This window comes from Thermobia domestica, chromosome 7 (assembly GCF_964235325.1).
Source record: "Thermobia domestica chromosome 7, izTheDome1.hap1.1, whole genome shotgun sequence".
Taxonomy (NCBI): domain Eukaryota; kingdom Metazoa; phylum Arthropoda; class Insecta; order Zygentoma; family Lepismatidae; genus Thermobia; species Thermobia domestica.
In genome coordinates, this window is record NC_137460.1 from 269,546,970 (window position 1) to 269,569,673 (window position 22,704).

General features: G+C 33.2%; 1 protein-coding gene across 2 annotated transcripts in view; it reads right to left on the reverse strand.

The window, feature by feature from the left end:
• LOC145690913 (uncharacterized) overlaps positions 1–21,825 on the reverse strand; it is a 53,869-nt gene extending 32,044 nt beyond the window's left edge. The window contains exon 1 of one of the 2 annotated variants that reach the window (XM_081766344.1): positions 21,252–21,825. In XM_081766344.1, coding sequence (XP_081622470.1) covers positions 21,252–21,616 — 365 coding nt within the window. In that variant the 5' untranslated portion in view covers positions 21,617–21,825. The remainder of the gene's footprint in view (positions 1–21,251) is intronic. The other variant, XM_081766343.1, reaches the window with a different exon arrangement.
• Positions 21,826–22,704: the final 879 nt, after the last annotated feature.

Genomic DNA, 22,704 nt, shown 5'->3' on the forward strand with positions numbered 1-22,704 from the left:
TTCAAGAATGAAAAGACGAACAATCTGCATATTATATCTCAATACAAAAAATCTGACACCAACCTAATCTGGTATTAACTACAGAAATGGCTGAATCCGTTGAAATTAAATTTTACATGTATGTCATTAGCCAGACATGTATGATGTATCTCATTTAGAAAACTTTTTTTTTTCTAAGTTACTGTCTCTAGAATGAACATCCTACGAGTAAGAGAAAAGTTATAAATGTTACACTAAAAGCAGAGTATCTGATAAGTGTATTATGCTTGGGATGTGAAAATTGCCATGAAAAATCTTTACTCTATACCAGTGAGCAAGTTATCTGCGACTTACGAGATAAAAACGGACAATTGTCCGCAGATTTAATAATACATAAATATACCATATGATATAAAATGAATATGCAATGTACAGAACTTCGTCACGCATTGCCTGATGCACTCAAGTGATCACAATGTTGCTAGCATAAAAAATGTAGAAAACTACGTTTTCAAGGGGATGTTGTGACATTAAGCTATAAACTTCAAATCAACTTATAGACTTCTTTAGATGTTTTAACAATAGCAACGTCAAAAACAGCAAAAGCCTTGTAGTATACGACTTACAAAAATTTACTGCGAAACAAAGTATTTTCATTATTTCTCTTTCAAACAACGCCTTTATAACTTCCGAACGATCTTTTTTTACATATATGGAGAAGTATATCTACCTAATTCTTGGGGAAAAATATCGAAGAATCACTACTTCTTCCTCGAAAATTCACATTAATATTTCCTGTTTCATTCAAGCGTTACTACAATACAATACTCAGGGAAGAACACTTACGGACATTCTTCACTAAGTATATCTACATACCTTTAACGGCATCATACATATATACCTTTTTTTAAGCACAGTTGGAGGAATAGAATTACGTAATACTATATGACTAATGTTTTAACGAATACTGGACATATATAAACACTTACAACGGAAAAACTACAAAATAAAAATAATAATTAACATTTGAAATAAATTTTCAAGAAAATCTTTTAACGACTTTGCCATCGCATTTCGAAGAAAGTATACATGTTATTTATACTATTTAAGGAAAAATATGTTTTCTTCTCACAAATGCGTCTTGAAACTAGTCCACATGTCATTAAGGTACGAGTTAAGATCAAGTTCCTGCCCAAATCCTGAAGCAAGAACAATAAGCATATGCTTGGTTCTGGTTGTATTTATTGTACTATGTGTGAAATTTCAAAGTTGAAATTAAGCATTGGTTTTCTGCACACTTTGTTGCAGAGGGAGCACCCTCGTGATCAGGTGTTTGTTTCGCTGGTTACAATAAAGTACAATATACTGAACATACGTTCTCGAAATTGTGAATGAAGGATGAAAGAGTAGCTTAATTGCAAGAAACGTGACCTCCATTTGAAGTTTTCATAGTAATTTTCAATGTGTAATTTTAGCAGTGATAGTTTAAAAAGTAAAACTTAAATGTTTACTTTACTAATTTCACTTTAAATTTTTGTATACATTCAAGAAGATACGAAACTCGTTCACCCATTGATTAACCAAACCCGAAGTGCCATACCTTAAAAATTTAACTTCTCAACTGGATATCATCTTACACTAAACCATGCCAACTTGGATTATTATAGCCCACTCTTAGAGTATCGTATCCTATAATATTATATTTTCCTTTTTGACACACCAAAATGTCACAAAAGTTTTACAATTCACAACCATAATGACGCAAGCGACGTGACCCGCCTATCGTAGACATATCGATTTCATTATTAGTGTAAAAATGTGATGCCTCCTTATTGTAAATGTAAACTAAATATATAGCACGTAAAATTTCTTTTCGTTCATATCACGCTAAGTAAGTTATTCAAAATTTAACGTCTTTTTCCTGATTGTTAAAAACCATCTGTAACCCTTTCAGCCCTGACCTACACAATTGTGCAGGTAAGTACAATGACCAACGTATAGAATACCGGCTGAACATAATGTTTACACTAAGATAACGATAATGAACAAGTTCAGAAATTACAAAATTCCTAAATATCTGCGTTTGTGAAGAACTGATACGGTGTTAGCGGAACGTGTCAAAAAAAAACCTAAGTGTCGGAATGCTAAAATATTGTAGTGGTTAAAACATGCATCACTGGCTCGAAAACGAACAAATAACAGCATTGTCTAGTACTAAAATAATATTTTAACTCATGATAAAGTTTAAAATTCGTGCCAGTGAAAAGGAAGTGTGAAGGCGGCACATTTTTATTAACTGTTCACATAACTTCTGCCAAATATCTGTTACATAGCTACAACTTTTTTATGCATGGCTAAAAGTATCAAACTGGTGGGGTTTACTAAACACTTTATACAATACCCAAATAACAAGTGAATATCGTTTCACAGTCGACTTCCAAAATATGCGAATTCAATATTCAAACAAGAGGTAGTACATCTGTAACAATTTGTCCCCATATATTAACAAGATGGAAGAAGGAATCTGTTCCTTGAAGGCTGGATCTATTTCAAATATCTATTACTAGTTATCCATTACTCTTTCACTTCTTTAAAGATAAATGTTGAAAAAACTTGTTAATTTGAAGCACTTCTAATTTGAATAGAAAGTTAAGGAAGAAGACAGAACGTATCGTTGGGACGCTGACTCGATCGCAGAAGAGCTGCTCGATAGCTTATACAGTTTTTCTATACGAAAATCAGATAACAGGATTACTAATCACTTACAAAACAACAGCTGGTACATACTGTTACTATTTTCGTTTTATAGCGATAAATGCTAAAACCGGAGACGGATAATTTTAACCACGTCCAGTTTGAATTGAATTTCAACCGAAAAATGAACATACTATTTGAATGCTGAATCGATTACAAGAAACTGCAACGTGATAGATTTTTAGCACTCTTCTTCTAAGAAAATAAGTAATGAAATTGGATATAACAGTGAATTTGAACTACTTTCCTATTTGACATGTACACAGTCAAAAAAAAAAAAAAAAAAAAAAAAAATTAGCCGTAATATTAAGCCAGATTCGACACCAGTTTTGGAATGTCTTTTCTAAAATAGTGTTAAAATGTATTCGTGTGTAAATAAAACGATTACAGTTTTAACACTTACTTTCTGTATTTTATCATAATAATGATCGGTAGATCATTTTTGAAGAGAAAAACTGATTTGACAATGCGTGTACGTGCAGAAAACTGATGCCACCGGCACTAACAGTGAGTAGAAGGTTTGGCTGCATGGGACACACTGGCAGTAACTTTCGGAATAACGAAAAAATACTGCATTGCTGTGTCAAAAAAATGTGCTTTGCATCGTTCTATATTTTCTTCAAATATATCCTTACTTGTTAAATAATTATTAACTTGTTAACTTATTAAATAAATATTAACAAATGTGAACATATATGAATCCATTTTGAAGTAAAGATAGGAAACTGTACGTATATATAACGAAACCTGGTTTAACCAACCCTAATCCATGAACACATGGTCTAAGATAACGTATGTGAAGTGCAAGAAACGAAATATTAATAATATATGTGAACATATAGATACATATTTAGAATGAAAATGTTTCAACTTCCGTGACTTGAAGCCACGACCATTTATTCCAGACAGCAACGCGTTAACCAACTGACCACAGAATCAACCTAGGAAGTTTTTGGTTTGTCCGTTCTATTTACTGTGCAAAAATGGAAAATTAAATCAAGATGTAAAATGTTTCGTTCAAAAATTCAGTACTATACATAGCATAACACCAGAAAGGCGTTTCGGCTATCACGACCTGAGGCTCATTTTTTGGAATTTAAAAGAAATAGGACAATGTTAAGTTTAAACTTTATTAACCAAGCCTCGTATTTGGAGGAGCAATCTTGAAACATTTATCATCCGTTTGGTATTTTGTATACTTGTGTTAGTAAGCCCAGTTCCGGTCTTCCGGCCATATATGCTGAACAAACAGGGACACTGATGTTTTAACGTGACTGTTAAAACTGTTTCCTTATATCTGAATTTCGGGACAATCACCCTGCACCTACGCACTGTTACAACTAAAAGACAATAGGACGATAATTCCGGTCCCGATGATAGGAGTGAAAATCAGGATTTTCCCGGCTGACCATATACAAGCTTTGGTTTGCTAAAAGAATCTTCAGTGCTTTGCACGAACGCCTGGTCGTCGCTGGGAAAGGCACCCACGAAGGCGAGTGGGGTGCATTGTTGTAAAGTAAACACACGTTATACTCTCATGAGTGCTCTCCTTGTACGGATTCAGCTTCGCAAGCTAAATCGCCGTTTGCATGCGCGAGAGCCAATTTTTTAGTTTATAATCAGTGATTGTACGATATTTTCATACGCCTTCGTGTAAAATATTTTTTCTAATATTGTGCAGAAATCAGCAGTGAAGTGACTAGTAGAAATGTGTTAGCACCTTAACATTCGTTTGTAATTTCAGTATTGTGTGACAAACTCTGGCTCCAAATCATTGAAAAGGACGGAATAATTGTGCCTGCTTGGACGATCGCTTATTACTATCAGCAGAAAACTCCAGAGGACTCTTGGGATTATCCGACGTGGAACGTCTCAGATCATTATAACTGCAACGCCCCTGAAGGAGTTGACCGGTCGAAGATTATTGTGAGTAAGTGAAATCTTAATTTTTCAATTGTGCCACAGAGCCACCTGTATTAAAAGAAAAAAATGATAAAGAAGGAAATAAAGAAGTAGAAACGGCCGTAAACATATGCAGTAAAAGCTACTTGTTCATATGTAACCTTTTGATGTTCTTTTAATTTGTATGAATTACATTCAGTATTATTGGATTTTGCATACAGTTTAACAGGTTTTGTGACTTGCACCGCAAGATAATTTTAGTTTTTTTAATATCTGAGCTTAATTTGATAATTTGCTCACTTTTCCATTTTTACGATATCTACGCTTTGTCTACCGTTCTCCCCAACTTCAATTTATGATAAAACGTAGGTACGGAAGAAATCTTGATATGCCGTAGCAAAGCTGGGATAAACGGAATAAACTAGTGACAGGGAGAGAGAGGAGTGTGTAAACTTTTGGGAAAAAGGTGAAAATCAATATGAGCGTTACGATTATATTTGCAAGATTCTAACACGATTTCACGGCCACAGGAATAACCCATGCAGTCAAAAGAAAGAAATAAAAGTGTAAAGGTATTTGACAAAAACTAGCCTCCACTAGCCACTGGTCAATAAAATTTAAGATATTTAGAAGAAATGCAGAAAACAAATTATTAATAAAACAATGTGTTTTGAGAGTAAAATATAGCTTGTATCAGGCGATATTTGAACGCGGGCTATTTCAAATTTGGGAGATCACTTTTTAAATCGTCGGTTCCTTCCTGTTCCTCCCAACCATAGGTAGGTGGGCAACATGGAAATTATGAAATTTTCCTCTACGATGGAAGATCAGTTTTAAAATTTGAAGACGTCTCTTCTTCGTAACTGTCTACATACTATATCCAGTTCTTCGTTTTTCTGGTATTCCTATTGCATTTCCCGCTATCAGCATGGTGATACAATCGCAGTGCGGAATAAGGTGGCCAAGCATGCTTTTTCTTTTTTTTTTTTTTTTTTGCTATTATTTTCATGATCTGTTGTCCTTCACTAGCGTCCCTTAGTCCTTCTTAATTTCTTTCTTTTTCTGTTCATGTTATACGCAACATTGTGAGCCAATACCAAATTTGAAATGCTTCTAACTTGGATATTTTAGCTCTTCTCAATGCAAATCCTCGATTAATCCTACATATGTGTAGACGCAACAGTAAGTTCTGAAGATTGTGTTTAATAACTTTTGCCTGATCTTGATCTACAGATTCAAGATTTTTTTTCTGGAGCCACATGTTTAGCCATAGACATCTAAAAACCGTAAATAAAATTAAAAATTGAAATGGAACCGGCAGCAACTATATGGCTGTTTTAGACATACGCCTTAGATTGTGCCCCTATTTGGATAGCGTGTGAGACTCATTCTAAATATTCTCCGTTCGATTCGCCTACAGTTTGTTTTTCAATGAATTAAGCATTGTAAAATATGTTTGCTATTGATACTAAAAGCAACTTATTACATAAGGGAAGAGAAAAACCGAAACAGAAAGATGGGGCAGGAGGGAAATCCAAACTGTTCATGCTTAAGAGTTAAAACTTTGTTGTTCTGTCCATCTTTCTCTGTCTCAGCATGATACACATTATTATGTTCATTTTGTTTGCATTAATTTTCATCTCTTAGAACTCAACGTGAATGTAATTTATCCTATCTATCTAGAGCTTCTCTAAGTGATGCCGAAATATTCATTCTTTCTTCCTCCAATTGGAGAAATATCCTGGAGTGTCATGTTCGGTGTCCAGCTATAAGACATACACTGAAACAATTCACCTGGATAAAGGAGCTACTATTTCTTAGAACGCCAACCTCCTTAAATATTAGTAGTTAGCTGACTAGGACAAGTAATAAAAAATTGGATTTGAAAGAAATAAGTGAATATTTAAGAAATGATTGTAAAAATTCCGATTAGTAATGCAGCTAAACGCAATCATCAAAACAAAATGCATAACATGGTGAAAATTAACCATAAAAGGAAAAATTGGAATAATACATTCCGACTATTAAAATTAGGAAAGGGGAAAGAGAAAAATTACACAAAGAAACGATGGAAATTGTTACAGGTCATGGTTTCTGTAATGTTTATACTAGAAGATTAAATATCAAATATTATTAAACATTTTACTACATGGTAGACCAAACGCCATACTAACCTATCGGCCATGGGTTTACGCTCCCTACAAGCAACGACTTTTGTGTCAAATATAATGAAATGCCATATGATCACTTTTCTGAAGTTTGATCCCTGAGATATAAAACCGTCAATTAATGTGACTACTCTATCTTTGAATTATACTATATTCAACTTTTCAATTTGGAATCCATGCTTAAATTTGTACATGTTTAAATATTTGATTCTGTAGCTATATTTTCCACATTTCAAGTTGGTAGTATTGTTATCCTGGATGTGTAGACCTGAATCAGAAATATTCGATTAAAATTTTCTATGCAAACGTAAAAGTTATGAAACTGCCTTCTACCAATTTTAATCACTCACTACGGTACCTCTGATTCGAGCAGGTGTGTTTCGAAACCTAGTAATTTATTGTGAAATAGCTATCATTTCGCTGCGGGTTTTTTTCTTTTTTTTTTTTTTTTTTTTTTGGAAGAAGAACGTAAGATGAATATTGTGTAGAAGCTGTACCGCATACTGTATGAATAGTGTATAGAAGCAGTACCGTATAAAAGATGTAAAGAGTAGTTACCAACCTTATCTCTCAAGAGTTGTGGTTTTTGAAATTCCTGAAGGCAATGGTTTCATGGAAAAATCAAGGTGAAAACATAATAGTGTCTGGAGGAAGGTAAGATCATTATGTCGTTTCATTAAATTTCTGGTTTCAAGTTTGTTAAAGTTAAGTTCTGCGCTTAATACAATTACTATTGATGCGAATACAGTTACTATTCTTCTGGATATTCCTCACTGGGTATATACTATTCATTTTCACTCCGTTTGCTTGTTTGGAAATAGTTCCGTAGGTGTGCTAATGATGACTCTAGGAAAGTAGTACCCAAATCATGTGCTGTCATATGATATTATTGCCACCTTACATACACTTTCGATATTTCGTGACTTCTTACGTCACACTCAGCTAAAATATAAATTAATCGTTTAACAAATTGTTCATTACCATAAACAAGTAATAAAAATATCATTTAAGTTACTTTCACGATTCTCATATCTCTTGGATACAAAATAGATAATATCTATGTTCCAAGTGCTATGTTGCTACTTGCTAGTATCCTATGAACATTGAGCTCTCTGCAAGTCCTAATCGAAAAAATGTCAAGCATGTAATACTTTGCTGGTAAATTGTCAGTATATTGAGAACCTGTAATTTCAAAACAGACTTCGAAAAAATCTCAGCCTTCAAGTTTTTTTCGCCAACTGGTAATACTACTTGAAATGTAAAATTTAACTAATTTTTAAGGTTTCACTCGTGAACTTCCCGATTTTGTATGGAATACCTCAGCGTTTATAGCTTCAAGTGCAAAAATATAGAAGGGTCCAAAAAGGCAGTATGAAGTATGGGAAAAGCTATCAATACACACAAGTAATGACAAAATTGTAGAAAACTCATATCCTGGTGGAATTCAATCGAAAATAGTGTGAAAAAACTTTTAAAAATTGAGAAAAAGTTCAAATTAAAGAAAGGATATATACGTGGGAACACAAAATATATCAAAAAACTGATACACAAGTAAACTATAAACCATTAGCTCCATAACTTTTTCGTCATTCTTGGTTCCACGTACTCTCACGTTCCTGCACTTTTGATTGGATAATGGAATATATTCCCCCGCGTAAGAAATATAATAAAAGTGAACAAAAGTTTTTTTTTTAAGCAGTTTATATCTTTCTCTCATAAAACCTTGGATTCATAGCCATCATCGTGCTTTCCTAATGTAAACCTGCTATCCAGAATGAAATTCAGCTTAGACAGTGTAGTTTTCTATGCTACTAAATTATTTTCTTCGAAAGGCGGCATGTAATAATTTCGTATTTACGATTATATTCCTAAACTGGACTGTACAGGGCTAATTTATAAATAAATAAGTAACGCTTCGCTGGCATTTTATGAGTACATCTCATTACCCCACAATGAAATTTGACTTAACAACGTTCTGAAATGAATTTATATAATAATGATGATGTCAGGCTACAGGAGTTCTATATAGAAGAACGAAAAGTCCATTATAAAATACAGTTTTCAAATGTACTGCGAGAACATTATCTGATAAAATGCTGCTGCCCCTTAACAAAAATTGAAACTAACGTTACTCAGAAATCGATTAGTAGTCATAATGACCACCTCCCTTTAAAGGAAAATTAAAAAGAAGAAGTCGACGTTGGGCACATTTTTAAAGGTAATAAGATTCTATTTTGTCAAAAAACATATTTTGCATAGTTATTTTGTATTGATAAATCTATTCTTAATCTTCTATTCCAAAGGTTTTCTTAAATAAAGAACACAAAATCCTGCGGGACTTGTATCTAGGGCCATTCTCACTTGTCTAAAATCTAAAAGCAGAGTAACAAAATTTATTTCACTCAAATAATAAAAAATCTTGATCTTAAATTACATTCTCTGCAATTAGAAGCAAAATAGCTGGGAATAGCTGTTAAATTTCGCAAGATGTTACAAACAGATTGGTTGGAAAATTTTTCAAACTTTGTACCTGGGATATTCTTACATTCGTCTATATTCTCAAATAAGATCTCAATTCATTTCACTCGCCTAAAAGAAATGAAACGGTCTCAAATGATACCATTCGCAGAGTAGGAGCCGTTCTGAACCCCAAATTTAAAAGAAATTTAATGCTACGATCAAAATTTCTTTCATTGTTTGTCAGTACGGAGATTAATACTTCCTTCTTCATTAAAAAAAAAAAAAAAAAAAAACTCACGAGTTTCTTGCCTCTTCTACTAGGAATAGTAGTATGTCAAATATATACCTCTACGATGGGCTCAGAGCACCGAGAAAAAAAATCGAATTGGAAAGCGCTTGAAATAGAACGAGTTGAAACTTTCTTTGTAGTTTACACCTAAGATATTCTTACAAATTTCTAAATTGTAGAAAGCACAAACTCCTAATTTGTTACACTTAACTACTAAAAATGAAAATAAATAAATTATTTATTCGGTAAAGTTTGTTGTAGAAAAGCTGCAAGTAAAAGGTAAAATCCGAAACAAAGATATCCGAAGTCAGTAAAATACTTCCATTCCTTCTTTTTGAAGTATTACCAAACGTCCGGTTGGTAATAATACTTTTTCCGCTTCTCAACACAAAGGATATAATTTGAAATTGTCTTATCCGTAAAAACTGAAGGAAACACATTAGTTGCCATATGATACAATATAAAACTTACAATTATGTGCGTAGGTAACAGAAACTAAAATTATCCTTTTCTTCTATTTTTTTACCTACTCTAAATTTTCACTTCTCATTTACGCGCTCTGAGTGACTAAGTTTGAGGTGTTTCATTTCAAATCACGTTATCGCTACCCGATGAGTGAAATAATTAGTTATCATTTTCTACAATCTAGGAAGGAATAATAATATCCTAGGCAAGAGCTATACAACTATACTCAATCGTTTTACTTGTAACATGTTTCGAATTTGAATCTATTTACGGCGTGCGTTCTTCTTTTCACCATAGGGGTTATAATTTGAAATCACACCATTTAAAAGACAAGTGAAATGACTAAAATTTTTCGAGGGTCTTACAGAAAGAATGGGCCTAGATATGAATCAAAAACAATTTCTTACTTTTTTATTTGAGACCCGGAATATTACCGGGTTTTCTCCCTGGCCTATAAAATCTCGGGAAGGAACTTATTTCCATTTCTTTACTTTATCTTCCAAATTATAAGAACAATATGACTAATTACTTTATTTTAACATAATATGAGTTACTTCTAAATTTTAATGAATTTGGACGTTAAAAATTTTAAAATTATTTGACTGTACTTTATATAACTAACAATATGATTTTCTTAAATTCCATTTCCATTTGAACTAAAAGTAGGGCAATTGTTTAGTATAGGTGCCAAAAACTAGCAAAACGTAGGACAATTTACGAAACAAAAGAGTTGATAGTGATGTACAAGCACTCAAGAAAGTACCGAACACAATTTTTTTTTAGGGGTAAGGGATTTTCACGAACCGTAAGTGTAAGAGGAAATGATTTATGTGAGAAAAGAAAGTGAATTGCTGGTAACGAAGAGAGAAAACAACGTGCCATGCGGGGCTCTAACCCGCCTTCACTGGCTACGCTCGCACGGCAATGCTGTCTGAATTTAATGTTGGTAACGTAATTTAACATATGAAAGCATTAAAAAACCGCATCAGAATAGAATATCGCAAAAAGTAGACGCATATGCTGGTCCACCAAATATAAACAATAGCCAAAATAGCAAAGTGCTAAATTACAAATGATGAAAAGGAACCATTTTATAAGTAATTTAGAATTACGTAGAAATAGAGATGTAGCACTACTAATAAACCCTGAAACAGTGTTAGTAATAGACGTCGGTCTGTCTCCTGTCTCTGGCTTGAATTTTTGAAGAGGTACTCGGACTTCACTTACATGTAAATTAAAGCATGACATTTCGAGAAATGGGCAGGAAGAAAGGTCGTGTGGCAATATTACATGCAAAATTATAAAGATAAGAATTTTTCTTGCAAGTATTGCGAAGGTACATATTTATGCCCAAATGTTTAAAAAAAATGTGGGAAATGTGTCTTCTGGCAGTTACCCAACCTAATTTGTTTATAACTTGTAAAAATTTAATATGTTTATATCAGTGGTAGAGTCAAGTTTCGAAAATCCACTTACATGTAAACTTAAACTTTTTAGCGGTTTAAAAGTATGCAGACTTACTATACCATTTTTGAAACATATTTTCTTTCGTAGAACATATTGTAAATAAATATCCATTTATGCGTACTCTCTAAATATAATAAAATATTAATAAAATAACATAACATCGTTCAGAATATGCATTTTAAAGACTCCTCTGGGGACAACTTTAATAATATACTGTGATATAAAAAAGAATTTAACTTTGAATTTATATATAGAAACAGATGCACTTTTGTGATTGTTCATAAATTCCCGGAAAATTCCCATTTTGGGGAATCTTCCCGGGAATATTCCCGAGAAATATCTTCCTGGGAATTTACCCACCACTAGTCTTGTCATTTTCTCGTCATAGGACAGTTTGTGCATGTGGATAAAACCTTCGCCGTTGTTCGAATTGCTAGCGCGTGCCATTTGTGCACGTGGTCCCGAGTTCGATTCCCGACGTAAAAGTGCTAAAAATTAATTTTACAATCAGTTACTTTTATTAATTACCCGTCATCACCGCAGAAGTTAGAGAAAAAAAAGAGACAAAATCTATTCTGCCAATAGTTGCGAGTAGCTTGTTCTTAATTACAGTAGAGTCTCGTTAATTCGAACTTGGATAATTCGAACAGAAGTCCATTCCCCTTGAAAACTGTATTGAAAACAATAGTAAAAAAATTGTGAATAAATCGAACTTTTGAACCTATGTTTTGGGTAATTCGAAGTAAATACAGTTGAAAATTTTTAATGTTGGACAGATGTAAACAGAGAAATACAGTTTTAACGTGTTTTCAGTTATCCAGATGCAGCGATAGGGAAGAGAAATACAAAAGATAAATAGAAAATCTATTAATGATGAAGATAAAGGTGAGTTGGGGAAGAAGTAAAGATAAAGAACGTGTGCCAATCTCATCTTGTTTCAGAATTGGTTGAAAATTTGAGGTGAATTATCGATAAAGTCAACCAAATTTTATTAATATCGTATTCCACGCAATACATGAAATTCAAGATTCATTAACCGTACAAAAACAATCAAATTTAAGCAAATAAGGTTTACGACTTCTTAAAAGTGAGAACAGAATATGCAAATTGTTACTGGTGATTAATTGTTTGGGCTATTAAATGTATGTTGTAGTGTTGTACGTAAATATATTTTCCATTGTACACGTAGTCTGAATTATGTGGAGTCAATGTCTTAACACAAATAATAAGCTCCTTTAAAGGTAAAGTCTACACCATATGAATATGTTTTTGATGCACAGTACTGTGGTTTGTTTGTTGTTATAGAATATGTGAAAATGAATGTTCTTGGATAATTCGAATTTTGGATAATTCGAAGTTTTTTCGTTCCCCTTGGACTTCGAATTAAAAAGAGTCCACTCTATATGATATTGTAGTTCAATTCTGAATTGCAAAATAAATTACTATCAGTATAGAATATGCATTGTAGGAGAGCTGCAAAGTGGTACTATTCTATTTTAATTGGAGACACGGTGTCTGAGTGGTAAAGCTCTGCTAGTTCGTTTAGCTTCCGTCAAGCGGGTTTTGTAGTTGAAGAACAAAAACGTGTACGTGGGTTTTCGCGGTATTCTGCTGTTTCCTTCCACTTTTCTCACTCTACCTTTCATTCATTGCTGTCATCACCGTCTGCCTTGGTGCATAATTAAGTAACATTAAAGTAAAAGTAATAATAACTAGAACCTCATCTTCTTAACAGCCCGCTGGCCGGACTGGGGCTTAAAAAGCATTAATCACATATGGCCTGAGTAGTAAATTTTTAAATATACAACCATACTTCTCGGGCCTAACTTTGTAAATATGCTTTACAACGACATTTATTGGACAGTTCTTTCTGGAAAACCTTCAAAGCACAACTGCATAATTAAACCTCCAATTGCTGTAAATAAAAATACAACTTTCAACAATACAATACAATACAAAAAATACAACTTTCTTTGTAGTTTCCAGCTAAAGAAATTCTTACAACTTTTTAAATTGGAGAAAGCACAAACTCCTAATTTGTTACACTTAACTTCTAAATATGAAAAGAAATAAATTATTTATTCAGTAGAGTTAGTTGTAGAATAGTTGCAAGTAAAATGTAAAATCTGAAACCAGTTAGGAAAATATTTCCAATCCTTATTCTTGAAATATTATCAAACTTGTTATTGGTAATAACAGTTTTTTCGCTTCTCAAAACAAAAGATATAATTTGAAACTGTCTTATCGGTAATAACTGAGAGAAAAAAATTTGTTGCTATATGAGACAATATAAAACATACAATTATGTCCGCAGATAACAGAAACTAAAATTATCCTTATCTTTTTCTTTTTTTTTTTTGTACCTACTCTAAATTTTGACTTCTCATTTACGCGCTCTGAGGAACTAAGGTGGTGGTGTTTCACTTCAAATCACGTTATCGCTACCAGTGATCATTTTCTACAATCTAGGAAGATATAATAATATCCTATGTAAGAGCTATACAATTATACCAGATGCCATTTTCGATTTCGAGTGTTGAATATTTTAAAGAATATTATAAATATTTTTATACATAACTGGAATCATTATGTATTGTCCACGATTGCTCAATAGGTTATGATTATTAATATATATATATGTATATATTGCTATATTTTTAAGTTATCTTAAACAAATGATACACATTAGGATTTTTTTCCGCAGTATTAGGTAAAAATACATATTATAGTACTGTACAAACTTGTATTTTACCATGCGCCAGGCGAAATAGCACAACCTTCAGGAAAAAAAATGTGCATACAAAAAATTTTGAAATAAGAAATTGATAATAAATAAAAGGAGCAACAATCTTGCGATTTTAATATCTTTTCCGGTACATTTCTAACTACTTATCATAATTATAATAATAACTATTATTATAAAAAATAAACAAAATAAATACCAATGAGCAACACCTACTGCGCTAGAAGACTATGGATTCGATAGTGATAGCGCCCCTATTTTATAATTTTCTCATCTCTACTCTTCCTAATATTTTGGGGTCTTTCACATCTATAATACCCTACTCCATAATGTTAGTTATAAGTGTATATTAACTAGCTCTTATAAATTAGTATACGAATCGAGCCTTATCCTCCTAACGTCATGACAGGGAAAGAGAAAGAGTAAGTTAATAACATCTTAAACACTTCATTTTCCCCAGTTAAGGTAAATCAAATAATGATACATAACCTACCGTTTAATCAAAACTATGATGTCTTGCAAAAAACTACGTTAAAGTACCATAAGACGGGTTACTTTGCACATCGGGCGTTACTTTGCACAAAATTTGAAAAGAGATTCACAGTACTCTGTCGGTAAAACCATGAACAGTAGAGAGGAAGTTTCAACTGCCACCGTAAGATAGAACATGTAACTGTATTTCAGCTATAATGTTTGCGGTTAAATTCAGGTCAAATTACCGGGAAAGTTTGTTCTAGTAGAGGTAAAGGCTGATAAAGGCTGTAAAGGCACTCTAAAGGATAATAAAATTTAACAGCTAACATCTATAAGAATTTCCGTCGAAGTTAAATTAGTTTCGTAGAATATTACCATGTATAATGGGACTTGGATGCAGTAGCTGAAATTGAAATGTGAAACGTTCTAAAATCATAAAAAACGTAAAACTGAGAGAAGGCGTTTAAGCCTGTACTAAGGGTTAATTTGCACCAGTGCGAAATACAGCTTAGATAGGAAACTGTTACCACTGGAGCCCCCTGTGTTTTAAATTTAGGTAAATTTCCTATTTAGGTAGATGCTGGACTGAATTGCTTATTAGAAAACAAATTATGACCAGTGGCAGATCCAGCAAAGTAGTATGAGAGGGGCTTCATTTAAAAACTTTTTCTTTTTTTTTTTTAAGAAATCACTAGACTTTTGGGGACTGGGCTTGCAGCTTATACACGTAGGAATAACTAGCAATAGATTTTTAGGCGAATCTTTACTTTGACTCAAACAGTGACTGCAACGATTTATCTGATCCGGTGTCGGAAGCAGTTTAGGAATGATTCCCAAAATGCTCCAGTTTGCTCCCAGAACCGGATCAGTTGAATCGGTTATAGTTACTGTCCGAGTCAAAATAATGTACAATGTTATGAATTATACTATAAACACAAGGGCCAAAATGTTACTAAAAAACATTCTTAATCAATCCAGGTGGAGTGGTGACTATCAATATTGATATCTATATGGGGACTACCAACCCACCCACACCCTACACAAGTACAATAAAAAGATCCGAAAAAAATAATATTAGTCAAACCACTACTATAAAGCTAATGTAAGAAGGAAAAAAATTAAAGAAAACATTCATCACTAATTATAAATTAGTGCAGCATGACGAGGAAAAATAAATTACATCTCACAACGATGATGGAACAACCAGCAGCAAAGCAAATACTTTGCCAAATACTCAAATGCAAAGCAAATCAAGAATAAAAATAATATCAATTAAAAAACGAAAGCACTCGCCGTTTCGCCATACCAGAACACTCACGAATAATGAACTCATAGTTTCTGATTCCCGAAAAACTAAGATAGCAGCATCACATGCGCAATACTCAACTACACATTACTGAAAATGTTTCTTTCTGCACAGACGTCGATTTATTAAAGCCAGCAAACTTGTTATTATCACAAATAAGAGTAACCAATAAACGCCCACTTTTACGATACGTCGGGAATATCTTCAGTGTTCGACCACAACCATCACAGGTTTTCTCTAACTCAATTGAACCACAGTGGTGAAAGGCGATATGAGTTAATATAAGAATCTAATACAAACTTATTTAAAAACGACAAGTTCAAATTCTTTGTATTAAATTCATGTTACGGTGTCTCAATCGCACTTGCTAACTCGATCGTCGCAATGAAACGAAAATTTAATTACCCGCTCACCGCATTCCATCAGCAACAGCACACACATACAAGTAGACAGAACATGTGAAGTCACAGTAGCAAACTGCCATATGACTGTACAGAGACACTTAATGCGAAAAATATGAACTACCGCCAATCACTGAACTAAGACGTTACACCAAAAACACGAACAATTCCAAGTAACTCACGCAGAAACAGTTTCAGGAAGTGACTAAACCTATAAGAACCGATTAAAGTCACTGTTTGAGTCTAATTGCAGGCTTGCCAGTAAAAAAAAAAAAAAATCTTGCAATTTTGGTTGGGTTTCAGCCTGAAAGTTACAAACCCCGTAAATCTTAAACTGATAAGTGTTCGGATCATATTCTTAGACAAAGGACCAAATCAAATCATTTTACAAAAATGATTTTTTTTCGTCAGTTGGCACTTTTGTGGGACATATTTTAAACTATTAGAATGTGGTTCCATAGTCGGTACCAGAAAATACATAATTTCCTTTACAAATATCAATAATTCAAACTAAGTACTGATTATGTACCATCATTATCAATATCAATCAAGGTGGTAAAAAATCATGATTATTTTTTAGATCATTTTTGTTGATTTTGTTGATTTAAATCGATTTTTTTGATTTAATTCAAATCTTTCTCCTCGTATAATACAAGTCGCGAATTAAAGGAAAAACATTAGTAATTAGTTTTAAATGTTAATTGTGACATTTAAGTGAAAGTATTGGGGTTGAATTTTGAATTAATCCCAAATAGTTAACCTATTTCAATCCCAAACAATGTTTCTTCAACATTAAGGAAAAGCTAAACCAACATTCATCTACATGACACTTTCTTTTTTCACGAAAGTTACTGATATTTCGCAGGGGCATATTTAAAAACTGGAACTAGCTAGCGGCACGAAATACATATAAAAAACAAATTTCGCCTAAAATTAAATAATGTCATATGGAAACCGGAGTTTCAATGCCACGTTTACAAAAGCTATTCATTGACGTCTAGCCTTAGCGAATTGGATCCACTTTCTACTTCGTATTTCTATTTCTGCGAGATGCATCTTAATACTGTCCTCCCATCTGCGCCTAGGTCTTCCTAATTCTTTTTCCGATTGGTTTTCCAGTTAGGACTTTAAAAGCGTTCCTACTTCCTTCCATCCTGGCTATATCCTGTTCACTCAAGCCTCCTAGACTTGATGACCTTAACAATGTTTGGTAAACCGTATAAATTATGTAGTTCTTCGTTATGAAGTTTCTGCCATTCCCCATTCACGTTCTCTTGCGTCCGAATATTCGTCTCAGGATCTTGTTCTCAAGTACTTTCAGTGTAAGCTCTTCTCTCGTAAGCGACCATGTTTCGCAACCATACAGAGCAACAGGTATTATTATCATTTTATATACAGTATTTTAAGCTTTAAATTTCTCGTCAAAACTCGCGACGACAGAAGATTTTGAACTGATTAATAACAAGAATTCCCTGCTTTTAGTCGACATTTAAGTTCTTCGTGAATATGGTTTAGGTCGGTTAATATTGATCCTAGATATCTGAAAGTATCCACTTTATCAAAAGTATTATTCAATATTTTATCGCATCCAAAATTTGACGAATTATGATCCGGAGGAACTTCTATGTATTTAGTACATAAATTTCGCTTAGTTTTAATTTTTTTAGGAGGGGGGATCGGACCCCTTTATATGCGCACCTATTATCTGGAAACAAAGAAATAGACGTGGACACAAGAGAATTTTCGGCTTAAATGTCCGTGGTGATTTCCCCATAAGAATAGTCAACGATATAAAAACCTTATGTTACGAGGAGAAGAAAGCAGGATTCATCCGTTAACCGTTCAAAACGGGATTTTCCCTAATTATCCTTTGCATGATACTCGTTTTCATACTGTGCTTGCAGAAATTTGAGACTCATTGTATTATGATTATTATCTTCCATAACCGAAATAACAGAACAAAAACGGGATTTTATTTATTTTCACTTTAAATTAATTTATTTCGGATTTAGATTTAAATCAACGATTTTTATTTTAAAAAATCAAGTGATTTAAATCTTGATTAAAATCGTGATTTAAATCAGACTGATTTAAATCAATCCACCCTAATATCAATGTTAATAAAATGCATGCAGTTTTGTGTAGAGTGTAAAATGTTTAAATACTGAATGAAAACATTGCATTGAAACGTATGTTCAACATACCTTTTTGTATGTTGTTCAAAGTAGCCACACCTATGAACTATTTCACATTTCAATTTCAACAATTGCATCAAAGTCCAACTATACGCGCTAGTATTTAGGAAGATACTAGCGGGTATAATTCCCCCGGGAAGATTCCCACTTTACCAACATTCTGCGTAATGCCCTAATCTGAACAGCAATCTTCTTTTTACTGGCCATCTAGCGCATGCTCGTTTGAGTTGTTTGTACATCGATTCATAAATAACGTACGTCTACTAAGCCCGTAAAGTGATCCTATATTGAGAAATGGAGGTCCATACCCTAGAAATGATTGCTGGGAATCTAAAAAGTAGACTTCCTTGAAAGAAATTTGTGCAGCTATGAAATGGATTTGTGTATGGATCTCTACAATTAATGAACATCCATTGTTGGTAAAAATATTCATTATTTTGTATTTTGCTAATGTCTTTATAAGCCCTCCGGAGAAATGAGGCTAGACCTATTTGAGCTAAATCCTGAGTAAAATTACAAACGTCCATAATTTTTTCCAATATAATACATTCCACGTTTAATTTGGAAAATTTTAGGATGAATATTATTCTCGCGATTTCTTATTTTACAAAAGTCTCTATATAAATAAAACAATATCGTCGAGTACCTATATTTTAAATATGTGCAACAATTAGCGAGTAATGTGTAATCAATAATAAAAGAATCAATTTTTTTTTATCAAGATATAAACTACATAAGACTTGTATGAGTAGTGATGGGTAAATTCCCGGGAAGATATTTTTCAGGAATATTCCCGGAAAGATTCCCAAAATGGGAATTTATGTACATTCAGAAACAAAATTGCATTCTATTACTATATTATGATTTCAAAGTTGAATTAATTTTTATATCACAGCATATTATTACTGTTGTCCACAGAGGATTCTTTAAAATATATATATATTCTGAACGGTACCATGTTACTTTCTTATCACTTTATTATTTTTAGAGAGTACGCATAAATGTATGTTTATTTACAATATCTTCTATCAATTATTGTAAATATGTGTGAAAAAATTCTATAGTAAGTCCTAATACTTTTAAACCACTAATCAGTTAAAATTTATATCTAAATGGATTTGCTCAACTTGACTCTATTCTTGATATTACAAACACATTAAATTTATAAACGTTATAAACCAATTAGATTGGGTAAATGCTAAAAGATACATGTCTCACCAATTTATCAACTTTTGCGCATACAGATTTATATTCACAAAACTTTCAAATTACTTACATATTTATCTTTATATTTTAGCACCTAACCTTGCCATACACGACCTTTCATTCTACCTATCTCTCGAAATTCCATACCTTAATTCACATGTAAAATTTTTCCGAGTACCTCTTCAGAAATTCGAGTCAGAGGGAGGAGACTGACCAACGTCTATTACTAATTGTGGTTCAGGATTTATTAATAGTACTTCATCTCTATTTCTACATAATTCTAAATTACTTTCAAAATGATTCCTTTTCATCATTTGTAAATTAGTACTCTGCTAATTTTGGCTGTTCTCTAGCTTTGGGGGCAAGCTTTTGCACCTACGTTTTTGCGATATTCTAATCCGATGCGGTTGTTTTATGATTCCATGCGTTAAATTATGTTATCAACATTAAATTCAGACAGCATTGCACAGCGAGCGTTAGAGAATGAACGCGAATTTAGAGCCCCGCATGGCACGTTGTTTTCTATCTTCGTTACCAACAAATCATTTTCTTTTCTCACATATATCACTTCCACTTACCTTTCCGTTTTGTATAAATCCCCTACTGCCCTAAAAAAAAAAAAAAAAAAAAAAAATTGTTCGACACTTTCTTGACTACTTGAACATCACTATCAACTTATTTCTTCCGTAAATCATCCTTTTTTTTTCTTGCTTGTTTTGACCAGGGCGTCATTTAAGGAGGGCATGAGGGGGCAATTGCCCCCCAAAGAGTTTGTGGAATATATATGCTTTAGTCGATTGTCTACTAATATACTAGTGCAAAACGAGAAACTCTTACGTCGGTGGTGCTCTTGCCCTTCCCAAGCAAAGTCTGACCCTGGTTTTGACCACCCAATACTAAAGAATTACCTTACTTTTTAGTGCAAATAGAAATGGAACTAAAAAAAAATCATATTATTAGTTATATAAAGTACCGTCAAATAATTTTTAAATTTTTTAACCTCCAAATTCTTTAAAACCTAGAAATAAATCATAATATATTAAAATAAAGTAATTAGTCATATGGTTCTTATAATTTGGAAGAGAAAGTAAAGAAATGGAAATAAATTCCTTCCCGGGAATTTATACGCCAGGGAAAAACCCGGGAATATTCCCATTTTTAAATTCCTTCCCACTGGGAATATTCCCACTGGCCATCACTATATCTTGAAAAAAATATATTCCTTTATTTCTTGACAAAACTTCGATTCCTTGTTATTATTTGTATACAGCTAGTGTATGTGTGCCACGCCATTCTCAAATTGTGGATTACTAACTTACGTTCGAGATATCTCCCATATATAAATACTTCTTGTGAAGCATTTCTTTTAACCAACAATTTTCCCAACCCGTGTAACCGTATTGTCAATCTGAGCCAATTAGTATATGAAAAATGAACATTACCTTTCTGGCCGAACTGAATTTAAATTTTTTGTGGTTAATTGTTGGGAGTCATTAGAGTACGACGGACAAGTCTCCTGAACCACTATTTTTCGTAGCGTTTCTATATTACTTTCAAATGCGGGATCATCTTCTACTGTTAATTCTGATTTCACCCTATCAATGTCTAGTTTCACATCCAAAGAACAAATAGCTGTATCCTTGTCCATTGTTTGCTCTCCTTCCGTTGTAGACAATATTAACTCTTTGTTGTCAGTCATCAGTTCGAATGTCCACCCTTTCCCTTCGAGTGGATCTTCCTGAGGTAAGTCAAAAGCAATTTCTTCTTTGCACATCAATTCCAACTTAACAGACGCCTCACCAGCCATTGTGAATTCAAATATAATAAGAATTAAACACTGGTCTTATACTTCCCTTTTATTTTTTTGCCAGTTAATGAAATGATTTACGAGAACTTTCAGAAAAGTAACTATTTTTCTAATCTTCTTCTGCGGTTGCGTATTTCTTTCGTAGAGTGATTCTAGGTTACTAGCATTAATAAGGTTGGGTCATATCGGTAAAGGGACGCTGATTGGCTGTTAACACGACGTCACTGCAAGAGCAGCTAAAAGAACGACAACGTGTAAAGGAGCAGACAAGCGAAGCGCGAGTAGCCACAAGCAACACAATTCAGATGTTTGCACAGAAATAAATAATTTTAAATAATAATTTTACGTACCTTTCTCTGCTTAGTTGTTTGGTGTAGGCCTCACTGTGGCTGAGGCATGCCTAGTCGAGATTTTCTTCTATGGGCATTTGTTGATTTTAGAATTTTATTTCTATTATTCATGTATTTTATGCGAATGAACATCCTAGTTCTTACAGATATCCCAATTAATTGTTCATTCACATCAGGATACTTTTCACTTATTTTCGCGGTTAGTCTTTTTACAATGTTTTTCTTTCACCGGACATTGTGCGGGTACCATTAATGTCATTGAAAATAGGTTCAAAACCCTTCATTTTTGACATCCATTCCTCTGATGGAACGAGGAGACAGAAACTCGATCCAACCTTCAGATGCTGTACCGGGAATGGGAGGAAGTACGTCTATACTATTTATTTCATAAAGATAGGCCCCTGACTTCGTGGTGCTGCCGTGACGTTCAGTCGAAACTTATATTGCATTGTCGTACCTCGTTGGAATTGCTGAAATGTTGTCTTTTCAATACTTAAGACATAAAAATTTTCTTTGTACTATGCAGTGAGAAAAAAATAAAGATTAATGAAAAAGTGCGTATTTTTTCGTACTTTTTTGGTAGATCAATGTTTATAGGACTATATCTCAGAAAAGAGATCACGTGAAATAATTTCATGTGTACAATATGTAGATGCATCCGTTAACTGTAAGTTGTGAAAAGTTCAATTTTCATCACTTGATACTTTTTGTGTAATTAAAACGACGCTCTGATCTCCT